At 52.0% G+C, this 25,869-nt stretch overlaps 11 protein-coding genes across 11 annotated transcripts; 6 read left to right on the top strand and 5 right to left on the bottom strand.

Annotated features, from left to right (window-relative positions):
* Positions 1-277: 277 nt before the first annotated feature.
* On the top strand, positions 278-1,436 carry CDEST_02264 (Putative short-chain dehydrogenase/reductase SDR, NAD(P)-binding domain superfamily). Its single transcript, XM_062918423.1, has 3 exons — positions 278-388; positions 453-1,073; positions 1,130-1,436. Exons 1-3 carry the CDS (start codon positions 322-324, stop codon positions 1,366-1,368), a joined length of 927 nt encoding a protein of 308 aa, XP_062774474.1. The 5' UTR covers positions 278-321; the 3' UTR covers positions 1,369-1,436.
* Positions 1,437-1,784: 348 nt separating this feature from the next.
* Positions 1,785-3,852, bottom strand: CDEST_02263 (Putative major facilitator superfamily, MFS transporter superfamily; the record flags this gene model as incomplete). The annotated part of the gene is made up of 9 exons (XM_062918422.1): positions 1,785-2,119; positions 2,171-2,386; positions 2,477-2,562; positions 2,616-2,756; positions 2,807-3,176; positions 3,227-3,324; positions 3,377-3,438; positions 3,500-3,672; positions 3,729-3,852. 9 exons carry the CDS (start codon positions 3,850-3,852, stop codon positions 1,785-1,787), a joined length of 1,605 nt encoding a protein of 534 aa, XP_062774473.1.
* Positions 3,853-4,546: 694 nt separating this feature from the next.
* On the top strand, positions 4,547-6,148 carry CDEST_02262 (Putative FAD dependent oxidoreductase, FAD/NAD(P)-binding domain superfamily; the record flags this gene model as incomplete). The annotated part of the gene is made up of 3 exons (XM_062918421.1): positions 4,547-4,784; positions 4,882-5,814; positions 5,883-6,148. The coding sequence occupies 3 exons, from the start codon at positions 4,547-4,549 to the stop codon at positions 6,146-6,148; spliced, it is 1,437 nt and encodes a 478-aa protein (XP_062774472.1).
* Positions 6,149-6,625: 477 nt separating this feature from the next.
* CDEST_02261 (Putative HAD hydrolase, subfamily IA, phosphoglycolate phosphatase-like, domain 2, HAD superfamily) lies at positions 6,626-7,492 on the bottom strand (the record flags this gene model as incomplete). The annotated part of the gene is made up of 3 exons (XM_062918420.1): positions 6,626-6,752; positions 6,818-7,382; positions 7,453-7,492. 3 exons carry the CDS (start codon positions 7,490-7,492, stop codon positions 6,626-6,628), a joined length of 732 nt encoding a protein of 243 aa, XP_062774471.1.
* Positions 7,493-8,168: 676 nt separating this feature from the next.
* Positions 8,169-9,430, top strand: CDEST_02260 (Putative NAD-dependent epimerase/dehydratase, NAD(P)-binding domain superfamily; the record flags this gene model as incomplete). Its single annotated transcript, XM_062918419.1, has 5 exons — positions 8,169-8,190; positions 8,252-8,303; positions 8,359-8,491; positions 8,568-8,861; positions 8,921-9,430. The coding sequence occupies 5 exons, from the start codon at positions 8,169-8,171 to the stop codon at positions 9,428-9,430; spliced, it is 1,011 nt and encodes a 336-aa protein (XP_062774470.1).
* A 138-nt stretch (positions 9,431-9,568) lies between these two features.
* Positions 9,569-11,208, bottom strand: CDEST_02259 (uncharacterized protein; the record flags this gene model as incomplete). The annotated part of the gene is made up of 3 exons (XM_062918418.1): positions 9,569-10,151; positions 10,230-10,869; positions 11,178-11,208. The coding sequence occupies 3 exons, from the start codon at positions 11,206-11,208 to the stop codon at positions 9,569-9,571; spliced, it is 1,254 nt and encodes a 417-aa protein (XP_062774469.1).
* Positions 11,209-12,038: 830 nt separating this feature from the next.
* On the top strand, positions 12,039-14,106 carry CDEST_02258 (uncharacterized protein; the record flags this gene model as incomplete). The annotated part of the gene is made up of 4 exons (XM_062918417.1): positions 12,039-12,113; positions 12,198-13,124; positions 13,185-13,541; positions 13,606-14,106. The coding sequence occupies 4 exons, from the start codon at positions 12,039-12,041 to the stop codon at positions 14,104-14,106; spliced, it is 1,860 nt and encodes a 619-aa protein (XP_062774468.1).
* Positions 14,107-14,444: 338 nt separating this feature from the next.
* CDEST_02257 (uncharacterized protein) lies at positions 14,445-14,751 on the bottom strand (the record flags this gene model as incomplete). Its single annotated transcript, XM_062918416.1, has 2 exons — positions 14,445-14,570; positions 14,623-14,751. 2 exons carry the CDS (start codon positions 14,749-14,751, stop codon positions 14,445-14,447), a joined length of 255 nt encoding a protein of 84 aa, XP_062774467.1.
* Positions 14,752-15,424: 673 nt separating this feature from the next.
* Positions 15,425-16,610, bottom strand: CDEST_02256 (Putative alpha/Beta hydrolase; the record flags this gene model as incomplete). Its single annotated transcript, XM_062918415.1, has 2 exons — positions 15,425-16,131; positions 16,187-16,610. The coding sequence occupies 2 exons, from the start codon at positions 16,608-16,610 to the stop codon at positions 15,425-15,427; spliced, it is 1,131 nt and encodes a 376-aa protein (XP_062774466.1).
* Positions 16,611-18,915: 2,305 nt separating this feature from the next.
* Positions 18,916-20,773, top strand: CDEST_02255 (Putative FAD-binding domain, FAD/NAD(P)-binding domain superfamily; the record flags this gene model as incomplete). The annotated part of the gene is made up of 6 exons (XM_062918414.1): positions 18,916-19,338; positions 19,487-19,953; positions 20,065-20,125; positions 20,220-20,415; positions 20,491-20,569; positions 20,647-20,773. 6 exons carry the CDS (start codon positions 18,916-18,918, stop codon positions 20,771-20,773), a joined length of 1,353 nt encoding a protein of 450 aa, XP_062774465.1.
* A 1,544-nt stretch (positions 20,774-22,317) lies between these two features.
* CDEST_02254 (uncharacterized protein) lies at positions 22,318-25,869 on the top strand. Its single transcript, XM_062918413.1, has 3 exons — positions 22,318-22,642; positions 23,516-25,179; positions 25,258-25,869. The coding sequence occupies exons 1-3, from the start codon at positions 22,536-22,538 to the stop codon at positions 25,311-25,313; spliced, it is 1,827 nt and encodes a 608-aa protein (XP_062774464.1). The 5' UTR covers positions 22,318-22,535; the 3' UTR covers positions 25,314-25,869.

Raw genomic sequence — 25,869 nt, 5'->3', positions numbered from 1 at the left:
TCTGTGGAACAGCCTGTCAACTGCACACATGTATCGATAAGAGTGGGTGGTTCGGGTCTTGAGCGAGACCTTCAGGATCGGCGGATCGCGTCGCTTATCCCAACTTTGTCGGTTATCTCCGAGGATTATGGTCACACTCGTCCGCCCCGAATCACGCAGACGCCTCGTGATCCTAGAAGGTGACATATGCTTTTTACTTTGGGAAAGTTGAGCGGCAAGCAGGTATAAAGAGGAGATATATCGTGGATTGGTAGACGCATTCGAATTCTCCTTGGCCGGTCTGGAAGCCACTGCACGGCGTCAGCAATCCAGTTCTCCAACATGGCGAGTCTACGCATCAGTGAATTGTTTGACGTCACCGGCCGATGGATTGCAATCACTGGTGGAGGTGAGGATCCTCTTACGCTTTTCTTACGCGTAGACAGAGTCGATACTCAGACTGACATCGTCAGCCTCTGGCATTGGACACATGCTGGCGCGAGGATGCGTTGTCAATGGGGCCAACGTCATTCTCATAGACATAAATGAGAGGGCGCTTTCGGATACCAAGACGGAACTTGAGAGTTTAGCGACGTCTTCCAACTCGGATGTTGAAGTGGTGATGTTCGTCCCACTCACTAGTGCCCCAACCTTAGCACCCGTTGACCCTGCTGGCAGTATTCGTGGTGACCTTTCCAGCGAAGACATGGTCAAAGATGTGGTTGAGACAATCAGATCCTTGCGAACATCGTTAGATGCATTGATTCACTGCGCCGCTGTTCGATACATGAACGACATTACGTACACGCCAGGCGACAGTCTGAGTCAGCTCGAGGCCGCGACATTATCAGCTCCGTACAAAGGCTGGGAACATACTTTTCGCCTGAATGTCCTTGCCCCATACTATTTGACAGCCGGATTAATCAGTCTCTTGGGCTCGGCAGCCGCACAAGGAGACGGACGGGGCTGCGTCATCTTGTTCAGTAGTCCAGCCAGCGTGCATAACCACCAGTTTGTTCCCTGCTACCAAACATCCAAGGCCGCCGTGGACCACCTTGTCAGAATCATGGCGGCCGAGTTCGCAAACTTCTACAGTAAGAAACTAGGCACCTTCCCTAACCGTGCATCAGAGGCCCCGCTGACTCTGTAGTTCGCATCAATGCCATGTCTCCTGGGATCGTTCCCTCGGGAATGACTCCCGACGACGGCACTTCGAACCTCCGCTTAGCAAGTGAAACCCCTGCCAAGAGGGCAGGAAATGAAGAGGACATGGTTGGGTGTGCTCTTTGGTTAATGAGCAAGGCTGGTGCTTTCATGGACGGAAAGGTGGTTCGCGTTGAAGGCGGAAGGTTGCTTATCCTGAAAGGCGTCACTTCTAACTCAGATTAGACATTCGATTGATAATGGAGAATCAACTAGCACAATCACACGCGGCAGTCTTCGGCCAGCCCATCTTCATACACATATAGGTGATTCAAGCTTTGAGCATGAACAGAACACACAGGCAAGGGCGACATGCTGCTAGCTCAATAAAGATATATATATAAAAGGGAAGAAAAGCGACGATGGCATTATCTTGGAGTCTTGCTATCCGGGCGGATACTTCGAGCTAAGTGGGCGGATAACTATTATAGTAGGTCTAATAGTTCATTTCACATTTCTCATTGTTATTCCTACTATTACTGTCGTCGCTATCGTCGCTGTCGTCTCTATTGTTGTCTATGCCTACTACCCGACCGGAAAGCAAAACTCTTATCTTGAACTTGGCTTTGCATTGTGAGGGAGCAATACTTCCTTTCCCCCCATCACATGGCGTACCTGAAGTAAGGATTCTTCAAATCTGTCGTATCCCGCCTTCCCATCTCACTGCCGAGCCGCTTTTGTTCTTCCTCACAGATGTCACTCTCAGCCAGAGCCCGGTCGCGGCGTCTATTTTCTCTCATGTACCAAAGCCTCCAGCAGATGATGACTAGGATTTGAAGACCGAAGCAGGCAGAGCACGCGATTGTGCCACCCACATATCGAGGGGCATCTTTGGTTTGGAAAACCTGAGCACCGACCATATTCCCACCACAGTATGCAATCAGTGTCATGGAAGAAACAACTGTTCTCTTCGTCGTCCCTGCAATATTTGAGGTAACTAGGTAAAGCTGAGGTCAGATATGTCCACTATATAGGAGAGGAGACCTACTCAAACTCCATCCGAGGAACAGGGATAGAGAGAAGACCACAGTGATGTCAAACATGCCCCATTTGAGCCATTTGTGCTCGGGTGTGTTTGGCATCAGAGACATCACTAGCATACCAACAAAAGGTAATATGCATGAAATTATCATGATGAACATGCGCTGATTTTGGAATTTCCGAAGGTACCAGGCGACAAGGATGAAGACGATAACGTAAATAGCTAATTCCGAGTCAACTTCATGCTATTCTCCTACTCAAGTGGCTAGCCCTCCGAACAGGAGCATGAGGGGAAAGGATTAGGGCGGAATACCATTACGGGGTAGGCCCCAAAGCATAGATTGCCATGTGTCGAAACCGAATGTGACGTAGAGGAGGGAGCTGAAGGTGGTAATACCCCTATCCAGTTGAATTGTAAGCTTCATCAAATGCAGCGACAGCGGTCAACTTACCCGTTGGGTATACATGCTAGAAAAGTATTGAAAAAGCCGAAATACACCTGGGGATCCTTGAAGCACTCCCGGACGTGATCCCAATTCCATGCCTTGTTGGCGGTTTCCTCTCCAATTTGGTTCTGGCTGACTCGCGCGATTCTGCCACTCGTTAGTGTTGCGCAAGACATGATGATATCAGAGACACCTACGCCATTCTCTTCTCTGTTTCGGTCAGCCACGGGACATTTTGGGGCATCCCAAGGACAAAATAACAAAAGATGGATCCGACGAGGGTGAGCCCTCCAAGGAAGAGGGAAATAGTGCGCCAGGCTGCAATGTCGCCCTTGGCCACAGCATGTCGGGCAATTCCGTACAAAATCAGGTTACAAGTTATTGTGAAGAATCCTTGCGAAGATTGCCAGAACAAGGAGCGCTGGGCGTGTTCAGACGTGCGGTACCATGCGCCAGTAATCAGGAGGAAGCCAGGAGAGATGTTGCATTCGAAGAAGCCCTGAAGGGCGCGAAGCGCCATCAACTGCGTCCAATTGTTGCAAGCGCTGATACAAAGGAGGCAGATGGCTTGCAGCTTGTCAGCAAACTTCCTTGGCGGGGGCATGGATTCTTCTTACACCAACCAACCATGTACGCGGTCAGGACACGGCCGAGGTTATATCGCTGCAGCAGCCAGGTCGACGGAAACTCGCCGACAAGGTACGTGATGTAAAAGCTAACGACTTATGTGTGAGAAGCCATATGGAATTTATAGGTGGTCTTCTTACATGGTTGTCAACCACTGGTACTGCTGCCCATGTAGTCCCAGTTCGGTGTTCATGCCGAAAAGCTTTCTTATGTTAGAAAAGCCGAGGCGGGTGCGCTAATGGAATCAAGAGTGAAAGACTTACCGCCTGAATACTAATGGACGTCTTGTCGGTCTGTTGGATGCCATACATGAAGAACCTACTGTTGGCATTAGCATGAATACGGGTGATACGTCGAGCAGACCAAGCTGACATGGTTGGAATGAGATATCGGTCAATCTTCCGCGTCAACTTCTTGTAATCCTCCTCCGTGTACTCTTCAACTCAAGTTAGCGTCGATCTGCACTTCCAAACGATGTGAGAAACTTTGTACCGTCCGAATGCCCCATCTCAGTTGTGGTTACTGGTTCGATTCCAAGGTCCTTCTCGTCGTCCTTGGAGTCATCCTTAGATTCAGGTCGAGTCATCGACAGCGGGGCAGCATCTGGGGAAGCCATGGGGTCCACTTGTGTGAGAAGGCGATGAATTGCTGACTATTGTGGTTTTTTAGAACCGAGTTGGCAGTTCTGCAATTGTCATTCCACAGAGCGTCGGTGGAGTGTTAAATGCGGCGAGGTCTTAGCTCAAAGCATGTCGGGACGTTCGCTCCTACCAGTGACTCGTTATCTCGGGAATGCTGATGGGGCAAACGCTGGCCAAGCACTACAGAGTAAAGATAAAAAGATGATGCCGTGTTGCCAGGATTCTTGTCAAGTTAGATATCCGTCTCTGTATCTTTCTCGATAAACCGAAGGCCTGAACCGACAACCAGACTGTGCCCGATAAACCGATGCATACGTTTCCTTATTGAGAGACTATCCGTATCGCCTAGTCAACCGAGCACTTCGGTGTTTCCCGTGGATAACTTCAAAAGTTGCGGGTATCACCGAAGGTCCCCCCCCCCCGGCCTTGGGGGCGGGGGTGGAGCAGCTGTGGGTATTTCTTCTGCGGAGATGTGCTTGGGGGAGCATTTCATGCAGTATTGACGATAACGGAACATTGCGTTTCCTGGCTATCGAGATAACACGAACATGCTACCGGTGGAAGTAGTCTAATCATAAGGAGTAGAGTATAATAAAGGGGTGTGTTGCTCTATCATCGCTGCTCTCTTATCGCCCATCTGATACATGGATACACAGTGTCAGAACCGACATGGAAGACAAAGACCCTATCCCCGTCGGTAACTCGACTGAGCCTTTCTGGAGAACAGAGCTACACGAATTGGACAGTCATCGAAGCACCGAGCATCTCCCGGCCGAGTGCGATGTTTTGATCATCGGTGCTGGTTTTGCCGGCGCTGCTCTCGCCCACTACATTTACGAAGACAACCCTTCCCCTCCATCCGTAGTGATTCTTGAGGCTCGAGAAGCGTGCTCAGGCGCCACAGGGCGTAATGGCAAGTTTCTCCCTCCCTCCTTTTCTCCCTCGGAATCATTCATGAAAGCAGTGCAACCGCCGATGACAAGAGCTCTAATTTCATCTCGCAGGCGGTCAACTGAAGCCGGACGTTTACTTCAACATACCCAAGTACATCGAGAAATACGGTGTAGAGGCCGCGGTTGAGGTCGCCAACTTCGAGGCTTCACAGGTTTTCGCAGTAAAAGAACTTGTAGAGAAGGAGAAGATAGACTGCGACTTTACTCTGACCAGGACCTGCGACGTCATTTTGGATGAGGGTCTCGCAGTGGCAACTGAGGAGGCCTTCACGAAGCTAGTCGAATCAGGAGTGGCTAATCTCAAGGATGTGCATTATACGTCTCGGAAGCAGGCCGAAATGGTAAAGATTCCCTCCCCGCACATCGTTGAGCTTAGGATATGGAGAACAACTAATCAGAAGTCTCAGGTTTCGGGCGTCAAAGGAGCCTTATCGTGTTTCACGTTCACAGCGGGCCACATTTGGCCGTATAAGTTGGTAATGCACCTGCTGAAAGGCGTTGTGCAGAAAGGGGGAAACCTCCAGACCCACACTCCTGTCACTCATATCTCAGAAAGCCCCCTCCTTGATGGCCGCTGGAAGGTATCCACGGCGCGAGGAAGTATCAAGGCTAGAAAGATTTTACTGGCTACCAACGGATACACTTCACACCTGGCCCCCGAGTTCAAGAACCATATCGTCCCCGTTCGAGGCATCTGCAGTCGCATTGTTGTGCCCCAGGGGGAAACAGCACCCTTCTTGTCGCAGACCTACAGCATCAGACACGGACCGTCAATGTACGACTATCTTATACCCAGGAACGATGGTAGTATTATTGTTGGTGGCGCGAAGCCGACCTTCTGGACCGACCGGTCTCAGTGGTACAATGTGTTCGACGACGGTACGCTCATTGAGCCGGCGAAGTCTTATTTCGACGGGTTGATGCAGAGAACATTTCGTGGGTGGGAAAACAGCGGTGCTTATACTGGCAAGGTCTGGACTGGTAGTAAGTCAATTTACACGGGCGATGAACACTACCGATCGGCACAGCCAAGCTAATACAAGTTGCTCCAGTCATGGGTTTCAGCTCTGATTTCATGCCGTACGTGGGCGAAGTACCTGCAAAACCGGGCCAATTCATTCTTGGAGGGTTTTCGGGCCACGGCATGCCACTGATTCTGCTGTCAGCTAAGGGAGTGGTGCAAATGTTGCGCCACGGAAAGCCCTTTGGAGAGACAGGTATACCCTCCCTTTTCCAGGCCACTAAGGAGCGTCTGGAAAACACGAAAAACTCCATCATAGACGAACACAGTGTTCAGCATATGAGGGGCAAGTTGTAGTCAAAATTAAGTTACGCTCTCTTAATGTACATAATTCACATGATTAACTATCTTGAATTCAAGAACCTTCTCTGAAACGGCTCCACCCGATCTTTTGGCACATTTCCCCAAGCTCAGTGAAAATATCTGTGGGAGGGGTGATACCAAACCGAACGATGCGCTTGTTACTCAGCTAGGACTCAGTGGGGAGGGTCTTGCATAGTTTATTTGCAAACAGCCTCTCTTTCTACGTCAAAACATGCAACCAAAGCAGGTATTTCCAGGGCGGTTCTTTGATGTATTAGCGTTTCTAGCTAACGACTGAGCTCGACAGATCAGCATTCTTTAACAGCCCTCTACTTTCCCTGTGTGCTCGCTATCGTCGTTACGGTTGTCGTTGCTGTTGTTGTCGTCGTCCTCATGAAAGTCGCCAGGTACACAGATATTTTATTAGCTACCCAGACACAGAAGAAATAGAAGGAGTTCTCTTCTTTCGTTCTACTTAGAATAGTACTTAATAATGCCCTCCGCTAGCCCAGGGAGGTCATCTGCGACTACCTCCATTTCTCCATATAAATCAGAGCAAGATTCCTTTTCCCACACAGATACCCACGCACCCTTGAAACTAGGAGTGGATGGAGCGTTAGCCTGTTACGTTCTACCCAAGGCTGAGAGTGACCGTGAACTTACCCACATTGCCGTGCGCCGGCGGTATCCCAGACATGTGCGGCGCCGAACCAGACCTCGCGTTCCTCCTTGGGTAACTTGTCGAGAATGTACTCATAGGTCTCTGGCGCCGGTTTTCCCACGCCAATGGTATCGCAGGAGACGAAGTTTTCTGAGGGAAAAACCTCTCCGCCCTTGGCTAGATACCCGCCCACGCGCTCGGTGTCACCGGCTGTAAGACACCAGACAGTGAATCCTGCCTCCCGGAGCTTTAAAAAACATTCACCCAAGCCTTCTCGGGTCTTGAGTGCTCGGTACGAAGCCAGCAAGAACTCCCGGTCCTCGTCCGTCGCAAATTTACGCGGTTCCAGTATGCCCGCTTGCCAGAGAGTTCTGTAGAAAATGGACCGGAAGATGTCAAAGAACTTTGCGTACTTTGCTCCGGAGATTGTCATGTAAGTGTATTCCTTCTCGCCCGCTTCCATCCAGGCGTATCCAAACAAGCGGGGTCCAACATGTTTGGCTCTCAGACGATCACCAAGCCGAGACTCGATAGCTTCGAAAAACGCCTCGTAGGAGATCAATGTTCCTACAAAGTATTAGTATTAGCAGCCATTTATGTCGATGTAGTAGTCGTCTTGACCAGGTATGTCACGTACCAACAACATCGAACACGACGTGCTTGTTTGTTGGTGACATTGTAAACAGTGGAAGGCGAGGACTTTGGAGAATTTTCCGGTGGTGGTAAAGAGCAAGAGAACCAGCCGTGTATGCAACTGGTCTTCAAGACGACGTGCCTTTCTAGGGCCGTGTTAGTGAGAAACTGCAATAGCGGCAGGAATTTAATTCAGGGCCGGCGGCAAGCTCAAGAAGCATCAAATGATGACAACAGAAGTCAGATGCAACGGCGAATCACTCTGCTTTATTCGATGTAAATGATTTACCGTAGATAGAACATCAACTAGGTTAGCCATAGGCGTTAGCCCCAGCCTGTTCCCGCTCAGTCAGAGATCGTATGGCTTATCGCGTCGCATCAGACTTGCCGGCCGCCGACCGCCGAAGTCTGCCCCCGCAACTGCGCCTCTGGGGACTCGGCATCCAGGGGGTAGTCGGAGAACGACGAGAAAAGTGACAAAATACACGGGGAACACCGAAGAGATCTCGGCTGTGGGAAAGATGTTGACTGGGGAAGGGTAGATGGCGGCATCGTGCATTCTCTGTGAGTTCATTACGTTCACAAATGGAATCATAGTGCGACGATTAATGAGTAGACCGATTGTTTCCCTGGGAAATCATTATTTGCCACCAACTTGCTCGTAAATTGCATGATTGCATCGTCTCTCCCTCCTCTGAGCACCAGTGAGAATCCCCGAAAATGAGTAAAGTTCTCTTAACAGGTAGGTTTACAAACTAGGCACCACCAAAGCACAGGGATGCTGACGATTTGACTGTCTAAAGGGGGAAATGGCTTCATTGCCGCCCACGTTTTGAAAACACTTTTGGATCGCGGGTATGCCGTGACTCCCACGTACGGGTTGGAAAAGAGGCTGACCTATTTTCGGTAGACATACGGTTACCACCACCGTCCGATCTACGATAAAGGGCGATCAAATTCTTGCAGCGTACCAAAACACCCCGAAAGAGAAACTGTCATATGTTGTGGTCAGCAACATCGCCCGCGAAGGCGCCTTTGATCATGTGAGACCTGTGATGACCAGGTGTGTATGCGGAATGGATCAGAACAGAAAGCTAACTTTTGCCTGAACCTGTACAGGCTGTTCAATCTGATCCCCCCTTCGACTGTGTCATCCACACTGCGTCGCCATTCCATGAGAACTTTGATGATCCCGTGACAGACCTGCTCGATCCTGCCATCAAGGGAACCATCGGCCTGCTTCGAGCAATCAAGAATCACGCACTCCAGGTAAAGCGTGTCGTTTTGACCTCGTCGTTTGCCGCTATCGTCAATAGTGCATCGCCGCCTCTGGTATACGACGAAAATTCGTGGAATCCTATAAGTTGGGATGAGGCCGTGGCTGAACGCTCTCTGGCGTATCGCGGCAGCAAGGTGAGTACAGAAAATACCGTGATTATGTGATGGTGTTTGTTGACGAATCTTAATCGCAGAAACTTGCGGAAGAAGCGGCATGGAAATTTGTCGCAGAGGAAAAGCCCAACTTTGACTTGGTGACAATGAACCCGCCAATGGTGTACGGCCCGGTTATCCATCATCTTGAGAACTTCGATCGCCTCAACACGTCTAACCAGAGGATTCGCGATTTCATCCAAGGAAAGATTAAAGACAATGAGCTGCCCCCGACCGGTACGTTCTTGTTTGCTGACGTCCGAGATCTTGGGCTAGCACATGTGAGGGCCATAGAGGTTCCCGAGGCGGCAGGCAAACGCTTTTTTATTACTGGAGGGCATTATTCAAACAAAAGAATTGTCGACGCTATCCGGGACACATACCCGGAGCTTGCACCAAAGCTACCCAAGGATCCGATTGATGACTTCCCTGAAGATGTATACGGCTATGATAACTCCAGGGCCCGCCAGCTCCTAGGAATCGAGTTTCGGCCACTTCGGGAATGCATTGGCGATGCTACCGAGACTTTTCTCAAGTTAGGGATTGTGTAGTTGCGGATAGGTAGAGAAATTGGGGCCTTTGACTCCTTAACTTCCACCAGCGAAAGTGACTTGACGAGTCTGAGCAATAGGCCCCAAGGGTCTACGTTTCAAATAGTCATATTCCCCCAACTTATCTAATTGCAATTGCTACTCCAACTTAAGGACGTTGATAATAGTTCTCCAAACGCTTAGATAGTCGTCGCCACCTTTCCAGTGCGGTGCAAAGAGAGCAAGAATCTCTGTGCATTTTATCAAATCTTTTGCGTGCGACTGTGCGGGTGTCCATTTCTTCGAGATGCTCGTCGCAATGGAGCATCCTGCGATGAAGGCTCTAGAGCTAGCTATGATTGGCGGGATGAAATCATGCGGCGACGAGGCACAGGTGTGAACGGTGGAAATCAGTTGGGATGCCTGGCTCACAACTTTGCGCCTCAGACTCTTCATGCCTCTGGCATTGTCCTCATCAGCTTCCTGAAAACAGAACAGGCACTGCTTATGAGCAAAGCAGACCGGGAGGAAGGAAATCCAGGTCTCTTTGGCGGCTGGGTGTTGTGTATGAAAGGTGTCGAGAAGATGCATCAGTGTTTCCACCTCGCCAACGAATGGACATCCTTGAGCTTCGTACACACGACCTCGGCCATAAAGCTGGTCAGAAATTTGAGCGTATAGATTGTACAGAGTCTCGCTCTCAGAGGTAGTCGGCAGTTTGGAACCACTCAGCATACTGGGTCTGCTAAAAATGGTTTGTAATGACCTGAGACTATTAGCCAGCACTACTACCACTTGCGGAACACCTCATTGTGCTCACCCTTCGATCTTCCGTAGAACTGACATTAGACGGATCTCATCGCGACCGCAAATGTGGACTCCTTCGATATTTTCTTGGCCATCGTCATGTTCAGCTCGCCCCGCAATTGGGATCAGAGGAGCTTGGTGCCATCCGAGCTGCAGGCATGTGCGCGCAGCGAGGTCGAGTAGTTCCCAGGTGACGCCCCTGCTCGGCTCGGCCAACTCATAGATGAGAAGAAGGAGAACAGCCGTCAGAGTATCACTGTCCCCGGCTGAGATTATCGGCGTGACCAACTCATTTGCCCAATTCCGACATATTTGCGCGAGAGTCTTCCAGCCGGGAGTTCGATAAGATTCTCGAGCGGCAGCGATGCCACATGCCATGAGAGTTTTGAACTTGGAAGACTCGGGCAACTTCTTGAAACTTGCTCCGTCGTGGCTCAGGAGCTGAGGCACGAATACAGCATACTGAGGCGTGATGCAGCGTTCGTAGCGTCCAAGAAGGTACCTCAATATGCTGGGTGTAAGCTGAGACCTGTCATGGTAGGAAACGTTTGGCGATAAGGAGATATCAGTCTCGGTAAGGATGTCGTCGATGTTAGGCGAGGCTTCGGTCAGCGGCAATGCTTCGAAGACGACACGGGCGAAACGAGACGGAACTGAGTTGTCAAGGTGAATGTCAGACCCTGGCCTTGCGGGTATCAAAATGTGCAATGATCGTGAGCTATTATCGGATGAGTTTCTGTTGCAGAACTCGTCGTTAACTATCTGAAGCAATGAAGAGTTGGTTTTCTCCAAATTGAAGGAGATTGGTTCTTGGAGAGGCAACCTACTGAGGTAAGCCCCCGGGGCGGTTCAAAGCCAGTTGAGATTGCAAATTCTCTATCTTCTCATTCAAACTTTGGACATAACTACAAGGCCAATTAGCTCTTAGTGTAGCTCGCCTGCTGAGGCAGGATCTGCGGACCTTCTGGGGATGTCTTGCTGAAGAGCATCATCTCGAAACGTGCACTCCAGATCGCTTCTTGAGCAATTGGCGCATGCTGGTAGGCGAGAGTCACACTGTACTGACACTCAATAACCACTCTAAACGTTGTGGGCCCGTGAGGTATGGTGACCCGCGATCGAATCAGGGGACAGACCTTGATTCTTCGATTTCGACACCGATTGCAAGTCTGGAGCATGATGGCAAGGGCGGCTAATTATCACAACACGGACTTGTGTCAGAGGAGACTATGTGTCCAATGAATAATACCCTGACTATGGTCACCGATGGGATGGGCACTGCGTCGAAGGTAGGCAATATCGAGGGCCTACTCCGCATCGCTATAACCGAAGCCTTTATCTAACAATCGGTCATCCTTGCTATCTTTATGGAGTCGGTCCCTTATCTGTCCTTGCTTCGGACAGCACAGCCCCAACCGGCAAGCTTTCGATAAATCAACTTCTCTGTCTCGATTGTTGCCCAGTTGCTGGTTTACTATATAGCTTAACACCTACAACAAGAGGTCGACTTGGATTTTGGTACCTTGATCTTGCTCCCACGCGTGACCAGTATTGCTCCTCAGATTTATGGGCAACCTAAATTATCTACATTATTATTGCGCCCCCAAACTCCAACCGAGCTTCCTGTATGCAGCTGAGTTTGCATACTCTAAAGATGCAGAAGTCGCACCGTCGTTCCACAAAGGTTTGCACCCGGTGCAGACAGCGCAAGACCAAGGTCAGTGTCCACAACAACTGTGCTCTGCAAGCAGCAAAAATGATGGGTTTTGGATAGCACTTCTGACTTTCTTCTTACATTTTAGTGTGATTTTAAGTTTCCAGAATGCTCCTCGTGCAAGTTAGCAGGCGCATCGTGTCTGGGCTTCGATCCCGCAACACGGAAGCCTGTTCCGAGAAGGTAAATAGCAGCCCACGGCTTTGAGCAACAGTTCTTGTCGACTATCAATAAACGCTTGTTGACCTCTGCTGTAGCCTAGTGAAGTCCCTTGAGGCTCGTGTGGCCGAGCTCGAGGCACAAGTGCTTGCTTCTCGCGGAGGACATCAACAATACCCCCCCTCATTAATGGCCTCGAAAATCGCCCAAGCGACAATATCCTTCGGCACACCTATCACTGGCTCGTATCCTCTGTCCAAGATTTCGCCAAATTTATTCATGCGCCCCTCATGCCCTCCGTTGGCCATCTCAGCCATCGCCCGCGGCCCTGGTTCAGAGCTAGGATCAGATCAAAGAACCGAGACCCATGGCTCTCCGGCCAACAGGGATGGTACAATCTACCCCGCAACCCCCCCCTACACGAGCAATTTGATCAACCTCAAAAACATTCCAAACTGGGCCCTCGAACGAATGGTGCGTAACTATGCCGACACTCACCTTCCACAGTACCCTTGCATTTCAGAGGCACTACTGGAAAGTATTGTCAAGCGTGCAAAGGACGAAGCAACTCAAGACCCGGGCTCTCCCTTGACCCATGGAGGCCCTAATGTCTCTAAGACCTTGGATGACTTTGAGAGTTTTGTCTTGTTCATTGTCCTAGCCATCTCGGCACTCACCATGACCTCGAAGGATGAGCAACAAGCTCGCTCCGCCTCTGAGTCTTTCTACAAATCGGCCTTGAAACATCTGCAAGCTATTGGAGAATGCCGCCAAATTCAAGCTCTCCAGGTCTCGCTGCTGCTATCTCATTATTCCAGTATGTGTCCCGAAAGACTTGACAATTGGACGTGCATCGCAAATGCAGTCAGGATCGTCTTGGGTTTAGGCCTTCATCAGGAGTTTTCTGAAGAAATCGATGCTGGACAAGCACGCTTACGATCCGAACTGTTTTGGGTCACTTATGGAATGGAAAGATCTTTATGCACTAATCTCAGGCTTCCGCTATCCTTCCCCGAGGAAATCATTACCACCAAAGTAGGCTGCCCTGTTCAACGACTCTTGTCCTTGCAATGCCATATGCTTAACCGATTATAGTTGAGAGCACCATCATCTGATGAAGCGAGTGCTTATTTTAAAGTCGATGATATGATTAAGAAATCCTCTGCGAACCATTTATATCGGTATCGTGCGTTGGAAACCGAGGTGCATCGAGTACTCTATCTTCAAGAAGACATCCCCACGCTCAATGGAACAACCATAGGGGACTGGATGTTGGATATTAGCAGCCGGCTAGAGACCTGGTATGCTGATGCCCAAACATACACGCAATACAATATGCTTGAATTCAAGCATGTGCAGTTCAACCATCTAAGGGCTCGAATTCACCGGCCGACACCTAGGCTAAGAACAAGACTCCCTGAAGATTGGGGAATAGTACTAGAGTCCTGTGAGGTAAGTTCTATCTCGCTTCATTGCAATTTATGCAACTGCTGCTTATCATGACTACGATATGCAGAGACTGATCGAGGACTATGTGGGTCAAGAGCGCCGCGGGCGGCTGTTCTATCCCTGGCACGGCGTACACATATTGTTTGAAACCGCCATGATAGCGCTGCACGCATCGTGGTCTTCGCGGGAATTCCAGCCGTTCAGAAGCCAGGCAGAACACATGGTGCAAACGCTCCTTCCTCAGTGCCTACAAGTCCTATCCAACATCGGGCGACGGTGGGGCGAAGCGACGAGATGCGCTGACAAGTTGAGACCACTTGTGCAAAGGGTTTCATCTGCCTTCGTCTGGGCAAACCAACTGCCTGTGCATGAAGCTGTGTCGATAGAGGACGAGATTGAGCGTTTGATCTTCTCGGACAAGGATTTGTCATGGAATGCCGTTACACTAGAGAACAGCAACCTTGGGTTTGAAGATGGCTCGCTGCTTATTGACGATATGCTTGTCGACAACCTGGGCTCTCTCCAATGGGCTCCAGACTGGGATCTTGTGTTCGGTGAAGTTCTCTAGGTAGAGAGAGGCCTTGCTGGTCAGAAAAGGATATTGGATACGAAAGCTGCTCTTGACCGACAAGTTTGCGCTTACCCGTCTGAGCTTGCTCTTTGAACTATCTTTATTATTATCCGTGTCGTCATCGTCCCTCTCTTCCCCTCGTCGTATATTAATACTATCCAGCCGGATAGTTGAAGGCATCCGCCGTAACATCACAGTCCATCATCATTCAGTTTCCAGCGTGTCAAATCATTCTGCTCGGTCGAGTACACTATACAAAAGATACAAAACACCTGTTTGATCGCTTTTGGACTTGAAATTCATTGTACACAAGGCTACTTTCTTTTGCACTGCACTCATCCGTCACTATTTACTTGGAGATCCAAGCAGCCAAAACATGTGCTGTCTCCCGCTCCCGCTTCGCAATAGCAGTTGTAGAATTCGTCTCCATCAATCCTCCAACTCTTGATCATATTTCGTAGCTAATCATGATGTTAGTCTGGTTAGAATCAAGGATTGAAGAGCTGAGCTTACATATTGCCCCTCATATCGAGGCCCTGGGCTGTGGGCGTTCCAGACTGTCTGCGAATCGGGAAAGTGCTCGGCCGAACCTTCCGATGTTATTAGTTCACCATTCTTGGTAGGATTCAGTGCATTTGCCATAGGAGGCATATGCTCGCCTATACTGCGACGTCCAATCTACGAACTTGATGGGATAATAAGCCAGTACGAATTTTCTGGTATGATGGAAAAGACTAATACGCTATGATCAGAGTCGTACCAGAAGCCGCCAAGAACTGCATACGAATTCTTGTTTGCTGTTTCAATCTCAATGGCTGTCACAATTGTGGTATTTGCATCCGCTTTAGCCGCGAGAAGGAATCGACAGGGTCAGCGAGTAGCCTAGGATTCTCGCACATAATTTCAAGATACTCTCTACTCAAATAGAGAGTCTCCGAGTTTGTGTGTCTTACTGGTGTGCATTCTTTTACTCATCCAGAGTCCGGAAAAGGCAGGACGAATGAGAGGATTCCGAGCGTACAAACCCGTAAGGACCAGGGAAAGCTGAAGAAATAGTAACTAGGACTGGGTGGTCTACTTAAGACTTTGTTATCATTTCTACGTCGAACGTAGATGAAAGTACGGAGTCTGCCGTTTGGTTTCCACCGACAGGATGAGGAAATAGACTATCTCCTTGGGCGATTATACCTATTCACTTTTGAACATGGAGAGTAGTTGATGCAGAGTCAGTGTTCTTTAAGGTTATTATTTTCCCTTTTATTGTTTCCGCGTTTCAGTCCGTAAACAGATCGATAAGATATTTCCCAATGTAGCTCTACCAAGTATTCTTTTCCCAGTCATTTTTTCCATCATGAATTTCGTCCCAATGCACCTCGGAAAATTCGTCTGAAGGAGTATCCAAAAGAGGCTGCTCAACACCAAGCAAAACGTCATCAAAGAATGCTCTGATGAACGTCCTCGTGATATTGACCATTCTGTTGCCGTTAATAGGCCCCATTGTAGCTGTTGTACCGAAAACCTTCCAATATGTCCGGTCCTCCCAGTCAGCATGCACGCTTCCATCTACCGAGAACAGGCGCCACCAGCCAGTCTGCCAGGCTCGATAATTGTTCCAAGTGCGGTCAGAGTTTGCATTGTGGCCCCCGAAGCCCAGAATCATCGATGGCTTCTTCAGGTCGGAGTCGGATGTGCTGTTCAGCCGGCCCCAGTTAGTACCGTCCACGTTGATGGCGGCAGAAACGGCATCACTCTCCAGTGCCAAGGTAAGCGCAGCGGAGCCTCCGAGAGATACACCGAAGGTGCCGAAGTCGGTGGTCTTGAAAGGCGCGTCGAGCTCTGACACAAGGGAGGGGAAGTAGTCAATGAACTGAAGCTGCTGTCTGACTCTGACGGCATGCAGCTCTTCTACCCAGGCAAGAGTGTAATTGTTGAAGGCTGGCGAGAGGCCATATACGCCCGTACCATTGGGATATCGCACAAAGGGTTGCTCGTAGACGTGGTCAAATGCAGCCACGACGTATCCTTCGAAGTTATGTCAGCGTGCGCAAAAAGAATATTCAAGAAATCCTGGGTTTACCGTGGGAGACGAGATCAGAGATGGCAATATAGCTGCCATCAGTCGGTGGTCCCCAACCGCCGGGCCCGAAAAGGAGCGTCGGACCCGTTCCCTCTTCAAGATAAGAGGCATTCCACCGCAAAGTCGAAGTCAGGTGGGAGATGTTGTAATTCCATAAATCCTCGTACAATTCAACAAGTTCGGGCTCGAGGTACGGCTTCGGGCAAGGCTTCTCGTCTGAGGTAGGATAGTACAAGGTGACGAGATACTCAGTTGAAATACCGTTTGGCCAGACAACATCTTCCTCGTCTAAAAAGGGAACGACGAAGCGCTGGGCGCCGACATTGTACTCGCCTGTAGGAGCGGGGATTGGCTCTCCAAGAATCGCGAGTGCGAGCGACGCCCACACCCACAGCGTTGAAAGCCAGGGAATCTGAATGTTCATGGCAGTGTTCGGGAGAAGAATACAACAAGTATCGAGATTTGACAAGGTGAAAGATCTAGTACGCGCCAACGGGAAAATGATGTACTTAAATAAGCTTTTTATGTCTTATGCCTGGCATCTCTCGGTTCTCAAACCCCTCCTGCGATAGATACAGGGAGGCACTTCCTGCAGCAACGCCGCGGCGCAGTCAAATCAGACTGACTTCTGTTCACTGGCAAAGTTTGTCTTACCTCGATCAGGAAGATGGCCCTTTTTGTGCTGGATCTCCTTTCTAATCTACAAGGCTCTGCCCCGCCAGGCGTAAGACAAGAGACCAAATGTGCAGCATAAAAAGCTCGGAGTTGGTAGGTTAAGCGCCTTGGCATTTGCATTAAAAGTAAGCTGACCGCAGGATTTGCACCTTTACTTCCCATGTCTTACCTGCAGGGCAATAGCCGATGACTGATTTGGTTCACACCTGCCTTTTCTAACGTAGATAAGCCGGCCTCTTTACCTCCTTGTAGTGGCTTGTCAAAAGTAAGTTAGAGCCCTGTACTGTGCCTAAACTCCGACCCTATGTAGGTCAACGCAGAGTTGAAGTAGTCTCCACCATTAGTAACGTAGGCAAGGAAGTTAAACCGATACCTGGAATGGATTCAAGCAGAGGCGAAGAAACGCAACCGACCTGTATTGGTGTGGCACTTCGGCATGGGGCTGGAGCCTTTTTGCGATTTTCTTGGAATAGATCATCCGATTGCCAACACTCAACTTCCAGCCCTCAACGGCAATTAGCACGCAAGAGAGGGCCAGCGTCGATATATTTGCAGAGGGGTGTTGTACCTAGCCCTTCTGGTGGGTTTGTGTGCTACATGGTTGTGGGTAATAAGTGTTTGGTGAAATGCCAGATCTGTTAATTTCCTTTGTGTTTCTTGGGATGATTCATCGCCTGCAATTTTTGCACTCGTGGCTTCTTCGCCGTCGAGGCTTTGATTCCTGGATAGTTGTAAGTGCCTTCAGCAAGGCTGTGCCATGAAGGCAGTAGTAGATAAGTTGCTGTTTGATACACTAAACCATTATTTGGTATTGTTCAACAACTCAATCCAATGAATCCAATGCAGTACGATGCATCAGTTTATTCACTTTTGTCACCAACATCCACGAATTAGAGCCGTGTAGTACATTGTGGCTCATGAGGGCTACGGACATTTCGCAGTACTCTTCAGAGACAAAAGTGGTCGTCAGCTTGATGCCTACTATACAACTTGGGTGAAGAAGACTAGGAAATATAATCAATCAATATTGCAACTTTTTCTTTGTATCATCAAAACATGGGTGTAATGAACATTCCAACTTGGATCTTGCTAAGTGTCAACTACCTCTTCCAAACAGACCCTGGCTTCCGAGCATGCCAATCCATGATTCATGCACCCACCAATCCCCCCAAATCCTGTAAGTAGAATTTTTAGAAACTTTGTCAATCCTTTCGTCTGGTCGGGTGTCCTTTTGCCAAGTTGGGTTGTGTTACGACCCCAAAATCGGCGCTTTCTCGCGGCTTTAGTCTTCGTGTACGCGTTCTTGGTCTGCCGATGACCGCCGATCCCCAGTACCGTGCGCTATCAAGAACCAACAGCTGCAAACACCAACACGATCAAGACAAGAGATACTGTTCGGGTGCACTGTGACGCGGAAGCACGGAAGCAAGTGCTCCCCAGATGATTGCGGTTATTGCACCCAAGCCGTGGGCGGGCCGCGCACTTTTGGCAGATAGGATCTCGGATGCCTGCCGAGACCCGGCTCGGGGGGGTCTTGGTGATAAGCTAAGCCGGCTGTCATTGGTCCACAGAGCAGGATTCCCATCATGTATCCGGCGAAATGGGGGTGGAGGGTAGGGATTCGGTTGAGATTGAGATTATCGATAACCGATATCGAGCGGTTATTGCACCCGTAGGTGATTCCGTTCTCTCTCTCGATCCGGATCCGCAAGGCGGACGAGGCATTGGGGGGCGAGATGGATCTGTTATCGACACCTCCGTGACAAGCCGGACGCACAGATGGGGGAGAGATGAGAGCGTGTTGGGTGGTTTGATGTAGGATAACACGCCGATGACGATGGCCATTTTTTTGGTATACATAGGAGGACGTGTTCGGACGTCGGAAAGCCTGATGATTTGTTTTCCCAAGCTCTTCCAAGTTCTCTCAGTTCAGTACTGTTCTTGTTTGAATATTCTTATTATCACTCGGGACCAATCCTCAGCCCTTCGATATCATCCCATCATCATCTGAACGCTCAGTGTGCAATATCACCACCAAAAATACAACCGCCAACATGGGATCCATGCCAACTGGAGGCTGGCGGCAGCTCGACGTCGGCGTCATCGGCGGCGGCATCGGCGGCATGAGTGTCGCCATCGCCCTCCGCCGCGCCGGGCACAAGGTCTCCGTCTACGAGCGCAACGACTTCGCCGGCGAGGTGGGCGCGTCCGTCTCGTGCGCCGCCAACGGCACCCGCTGGCTGCACGAGTGGGGCGTGGACGTGGCCAAAGGCGACCCGGTCGTCCTCAAGAGCCTCATCAACCGGGACTGGAAGACGGGCGAGCCCGTCAGCGTCTACAGCCTCGACGACTACGAGAAGCGCTGGGGCCACGTCTACAACATGTTCCACCGCCAGTACATGCACGCCATGCTCAAGGACACGGCGATGCAGGAGGAGGGCGAGGGGACGCCCGCGAAGCTGTTTGTGAACCACAAGGTAAGACACAGCTTTGGTGCCACTGTCGTCATCAACATTCCTCTCCCCCGAACACATACACACACACAGAGAGAGAGATATGGAGAGTGAGGGGGGAAGAGGGAGAAAGAGAGAGGGACAAAGAGGACTGACACACACATGTAATTAGTGCAAGAACATCGACCTGAGCGCCGGAACGATCGAGTTTGAAAACGGCCACTCGGCGACGCACGACCTCGTCATCGGCGCCGACGGCATCGGCAGCGCGGTGCGGGGCCTCATCGGCGTCCGACCGGAGAAGCGGCCGGCCGACTCCAGCTGCCTGCACGCCAACATCCTCACGGAGGACGCCGTCAAGGCCGGCCTCGTCGACTACTCGCAGGACGCCGCGCTCGAGTACTGGGGCGGCCAGGAGGGCAAGTGGGACAAGATCGTGCTCTCGCCCTGCAACGGCGGCAAGCTGCTGTCGTATTACTGCTTCTTCCCGCGGGAGAAGGGCGACTACGTGAACCAGGCCTGGGGCGTCGAGGACCGTCCCGTCGAGGAGCTGCTGGCGCCGTACCCGGAGCTGGACGAGCAGGTCCGCGCCCATCTCGCCATCGGCAAGGATATCCAGCCCTGGCGTCTGTGGATGCAGTAAGTTTTTCTTCCTCTTTTTTTTTTTTTTTTTTAATCCTCTCTTTCTGTCATGGGCTCTCCATCATTGGCTGTTGATTTTCGCAAGATTCTAACCTTGAACTCGTGCAGCGACCCTTACCCTTACATCAACAAAAACATGGTTTGCCTGCTGGGTGATGCAGGACACCCTGTAAGTCGTCCAGAGGTGGAGGTGGTCCCTCTTCCAACCGCTGTGGATTAGGACGTCGTCAACTGACTCGGGTCGTCCGTTTCCCCCTTCTTAGATGATGCCTCACCAGAGTCAAGGTGCCTGCATGGCCATTGAGGACGCCGCAGCCCTCGGGATTCTCTTCCACCCAAAGTACTTTGGCGGAGACGTCGCCGAGGCTCTCGAGGTCTACAACACCGTCCGCCTGCCCCGTGCCACCCGTGTCCAGGCCGCGGCAGCCAAGGCGGCGTACAACATCAACGAGCGTATTGGTCAGTCCTTTCTCTCTCTCTGCAGATAATGCTATGACGTGCTGTAGCGACTCTCGTGCTGACGTTATCGCCCAGGTTTCTCGAACAACACCAACACAAGCACCTACAAGGTTGCGGATGAGAAGGCCAAGCTCACAATCGAAGAGATGAACGCGTAAGTTGCTTTCTCCTTTTTTTTTTTTTTTTTGTCGTGCACTCTTTGAAGCAAGCAAGAGCTAAGTGACCTGGCAGATATGACATGTACAAGGACATCGAGGAGGCCATCGCCCAGCGGTCGGGAGCTCCGTTCAACCAGAAGTTCATCAGGGGTTTGCCGATAGGACTTGAGCTGTCTCCGGGTGTCATTGTTGGACAGTAGAAGTGTGTGTTGAAAAAGGGAGCGAGACGGTAGCACGCTATGATTTTGTTTATTTCTCGGGCATTACCAGGAGTTTTTGGGGGTCGGCGGTCAGTGAGAGGAGAAGTCTCATTGAATGGGAGAGCATCATGAGCATCGTATTTATGCACAGATTTATGTCACGTCACACACAACCCATTGCATAACGTAATGTTGGACCGTGCTTTCAAACAGCCGAGATATGCAATGCATGCATGCATCCTGCGTCTGTCTGGACAATGAAGAACTGAAGGCTGGGAAAAAAATGGTCTGACAACCACGACAACAACTCAGCGCGCATGCTGCATCTCCCACCGAATCTAGATGCGCTCCCGCTCCGATCCGTCCAATCGATCTCTCGAGACGAGCTGCTGCAGGAGGTTGGGTTCGTTAGACTACTGCAGACTGCAGGACCCTCTCGCAGAGCCTCCAACTGCTCGCAACTTGTTGGCATCGACCAACTGCTGCTGACGAAGCCTTCACCGACCGTCTTGGGCGGTGTTTTGATGGCCCCCCCTCCAAAGGCGGTCCCGTATCCCTCCTCGTCGATAGGTCCTTAAACCTGGCTTTTGGACGCCTTGCTTTTGTTGTCTCCTGGGCTTTCCCCTCCCAACTTCCTTGAATCGAGGAGGGGAGGATGGCAAAGAGAGACATGAAAAAAACAAAAAAAACCGCTACGCAGCCTCATCCTCCGCGGGCGTTGTTATCTCACAGGCAAAAGAGCGGTAGAAACGGCCGCCGTCAATGTTTCATGCAGCCAAGGCGCGAAGGCGAAGGGGCGGTGGAGGCGATCGCCAAATGCGACCTGCATAAACTGCATCCTCTTTCTACTCCCTCCTACTTCCCTTCCCTGCTCCTGCTCCTCCTACTATGTACTGGCGGCAAAGCTGCTGGCAGAAAGTTGACGGTGCAGAGACGAAAGGCCGGCACACCCCAACGCGAACTGCGCTAAAATGTCACCGGGTGGACCGAGAGGACCAAAACCTGCAGGCTTCCCGGGCTCCCGGGGGGTTTGGGAGGGGCTTCTTCACTGCGTAGGTGACCAGGGGTCCCATATCGGAGAACAAGGGTTCACGAGAAAATCTTCCAATGGTCCCGGTAGCCCTGGACGCGTCCGACGGCGAAACGATGCCAGCGGTGAAGAATCAAGAGCGGGCGGGCAGAGGCGGTGATTGTCGACGCATAGTACAGAGTACAGACAGAGTACAGTCTTTCCGTCTATGCGGCTTTGGTGCCCAATAGTTCACCCATTTCTCATCCCGTTTAATCTTGGTTCGGGTTCAGTTGGCCAGCCACTCACTCTGGTCCGGTGGGCCGTATCCTCGGCGACTCCAACGACGCTCGACATGCCCATCCCATGGGTTTGGCGATGGCGATGTTGCGTTAGACCGCCGGTGGATACTCGCAACTAACACAACACCCTTCGTGTGTGTGTCTTCGGGCTGAACCGAGCGAGACGACATACAGAGTATATAGGTGAGCGTCGAGTCCTGGCTTTGCATCTTTGCACTTCTTCTCTCCCCTCCTGGTTTCTTCATCTGTAGACCCTGCATAAACTGCCGCCTCCACGTCCAGCAGTCAGTCAGCTTGCTTTTTTCTCCTCCCTCTGGCGTCACGATTTCCGTTTTGTGTTTCCCGAGTTTCTTCTTCTTTCTTCCTCTTTTTACGTTTTCCGAGATAACGGCCGTTGATACCCCCTCCTCCTCCTCCTCCTCCTCCTCCCTAACCACACACACACTTCACCATGTCTCCCGCGATATTCGAGTCTCACCGGAGAACGCCCTCTGGTCAAGACCCCGAACGTCGCAAGTCCGGAAGCGGCTTCCTCTTCCTCAACAACCGCTTCAAGAGGTATGTTTTGTTTTGTTTGTTTGTTTTCTCTCTTGTCGAGTTGTCCGGGCCACGGTGGACTTCTTCACCGCTCTTCATCTATCTGCTCCTCCTCCTCGCCCCATCCCCCTCCCATCCTCCACCACTACCCCTGCCAGCATTCGCTCGCTTGAGTCGCTTCAACCCCCCCTTGTCTTTTCTGCTGGACCCTTGGTCACCCCGCTTCGACGGGGCCGGATGCGATGGCGGGCGCGCCGCGGCTTTGACGATATCCACCAAAGCTGCTACGGCCTCTTCCCCTCCCTCGATTTGCTGTCCAACGGTCGGCCGTCTCGAGCAACGTTTCGAGTTCGTCCCGCCGCATTGCATGCTTTCGACGTGTCGTTGTGCAACTTGCCCTCGCGTATCGTCAAGCATCGCCAAAAGCCCAACACGGCCCAAAGGGGCTCTCTCCTGCATTCCCTCTCCCCCCTCACCTCCAATCATCGTCAACTCTCTTACACACAGGTGTTCGTAGTCCGCCAACACCACCCGAGGGTAACGCGCCTGACTCCTTCGGCCAGTACGGGTATCGCTACTGGTCGAGCGACCATGCGAGGACGGGTGGCCCTCAAGGAGGGCGCCGCTCCATCTCGCCCATCTTGCGACATCCTAAAAGAGTCTTGATGCCTCCACGGCCGCCTTCTGTGCCCGCCCGAATCTCCTCTCTTCGGTAGCGTTCCTTTGCTTTGCTTTTGCTATACCTACATCACACCCTCCCTCCTTCACTTTCCATGCCTCTGCAGTATTGCCTCAGCTCGTTCGCCTCCTGGAACCTGAGTCGGCCCAAGTTATTGTTATAGCTGCAGTGAACCCAGCGTTCGCCAAGAATCCCCGTTCTAACAACCATCGCAGAGCTCCTACGACCAAGACCACCAACGAAAATGCCACGTCCACGCCTCCCACTCCTACCTTTGGGCCCGTCAAGGACGGATACTTCATGAAGCGCTCCGACTCGTCCCGCAGCATCCCGTCCCTGGTCCAGTCCACCAACGGCGATGCCGAGACGCCACGACCCATGACCGCCATGCCCGGCAGGGAAAAGAGCTTCCTCGACAACAAGGAGCCTGCCGTCACCTCCGTCGCCGAGGAGAAGACCACGCCTACAACCGTGCCCGAGGAGAAGGAGACGCCCGCCGCTGCCGCTGCCGCAACCGAGACCGCCGCCGCTCAGCCCAAGGCCGTGTCCGTGGCCGAGACTGCCCAGACCGCCGAGGACGATGCCGAAGACTCCTCGTCCGAGGATGAGGACGACGACGAGAAGAACGTCACTGAGACCCGCGAGCCCCAGGGCGCCCAGCTCGCGACTCGCGTTGCCATCCTGCCCGCTCGCCCCGCGACCCCCGAGGCCGACAAGAAGATCTCGTACCACGAGGACGCCGACCTCCACATCAAGGTCCGCGAGTCCAACGGCAGTGGCGCTGTCATCGTCTACTCGGTCCGGTCCGCTGCCCTCGCGTCCGCCTCCCGCGTCTGGAAGGACCTGCTCGCCAAGAACACGGCCCCCGTCCTCGAGCTGCACTCGGCCGCCGACACGGCCAGCGGCCTGGACGTGCTCTTCTCCATCGCCCACTTCAAGTTCCACGAGCTGCCGGCCATGCCCAACGTCGGCGAGCTCTACGACCTCGCCCTGGCCTCCGACAAGTACGCCGCCACCCACCTGCTCGTCCCCTTCATGAAGGACTGGGTCGTCGCCCTGAACCGCCACGTCCTCATGGCCGGCGCCCGCAACGACGAGGACAAGACGCTCGTCCTCAGCTGGGTCTTTGGCGAGGCCCGCTGGTTCAGCCGCGTGCTGGCCAAGGCCGCCTTCAAGTCCCGCGTCGGCACCGACGGCGCCCTCCTCGACTCCAAGGGCCGCCCATGGAGGGACCAGCCCGTCTCGGACGAGGTCGTCGGCATGCTGGCCGCCACCCGCGCCGAGGCCGTCGAGAAGATCATCAAGGCCGTCAGCAACCCCGTCCACCGCCTCCTCAACCCCTCGTGCTACCCGGGCGAGGAGATCCGCTACTGCCACGCCGGCACCGACGACGGCACCGCCGAGGACTGCGAGCAGCTCCTCCTCGGTTCCGCCATCATGGGCCTGACCAAGTCCAAGCTGTGGCCGCCCCCGGAGCCCTCCAAGATCAAGGTCAGCGCCGTCGACCTCGCCAGGGCCTACGGCGAGGTCCGTATCCGCCGCTACCAGACTCCCGGCCTGCGCTTCCGCGAGAGCCAGCCCGAGGGTGCTCCGGTAGAGGACCCCCACGCCAAGTGCGGCTTCGGCCACCGCGAGGTCCTCGACAAGATCCTCAACACGCCCGCCAAGATGGCCGCCAGCGTCGTCGGCCAGCTCATCACCCGCGCCAAGAAGTCGGGCGCGTTCGGCGACGAGCTCTTCGCGGACCTGAAGGAGTACGTCCAGGACGGCGGCGCCGCCGTGACCGTCGAGGGCGAGGACCTGAAGACCGACCCCGTCCACTACAAGCAGGTCCGCGTCAAGACCAACGACGTTGTCGAGAACAAGACCCCGGCCGATGGTAAGTTGACTCGCAACAGCGGCCCTATATCTGACTTTGCGTGGACATTGTTTTTTGCTGACATATTGTCTCCCCCAGACGACGATGATGATGATGAGGACGACGAGTCCAGCTCCGAGAGCGACGACGAGTAGCTTCTGACGAGTGGTTTGCGTGCGTTGTGTTGTGTTCAGGCGGGGATTGCAAGTGATGTAAAAGCTTTTACGTGTTATGGTTTTATGGCTTTCGTTATGGTTCCTGTTTGTCTATGATGTCTTCAAGGATGATTCATTATGACCAAATACCCTTAGAATGTGTCTAGATCTAATTATATATGTCTCCTTTGTTCGGATCGGCAGCCGAAATTTTTCAACTATCCTTCCTTGATGACTACTGGCCCGGGTCAACGAGGAAACACTTGAGACGGGAGCTTGACCTCATCCATGCTTCCCAGCTTCGCTCCGGCGCTGCGAAAAGTGCCTCGCAGAAGGCCATATGTGCCGCCATATTCTGTTCAGGAGGCCTAGGGCTGGGGCTGGGGATGAACACTATGGCTCGTAAAGAACGTTCATTTTCTCCAGCCAAATGAACAAGCCCTATATGCCATGTAGTCAATATACAGGGACCACGTTTGTTTTGATCCCGTCAAAATATCTACAACTGACTCGATAGAAGAACTTTGCATTCCAACCGGTATGATATGATCCGAAT

The sequence above is a fragment of the Colletotrichum destructivum genome, chromosome 2 (genome assembly GCF_034447905.1).
Source record: "Colletotrichum destructivum chromosome 2, complete sequence".
Lineage (NCBI taxonomy): Eukaryota > Fungi > Ascomycota > Sordariomycetes > Glomerellales > Glomerellaceae > Colletotrichum > Colletotrichum destructivum.
This window is presented reverse-complemented; position numbering and strand designations above follow the sequence as displayed.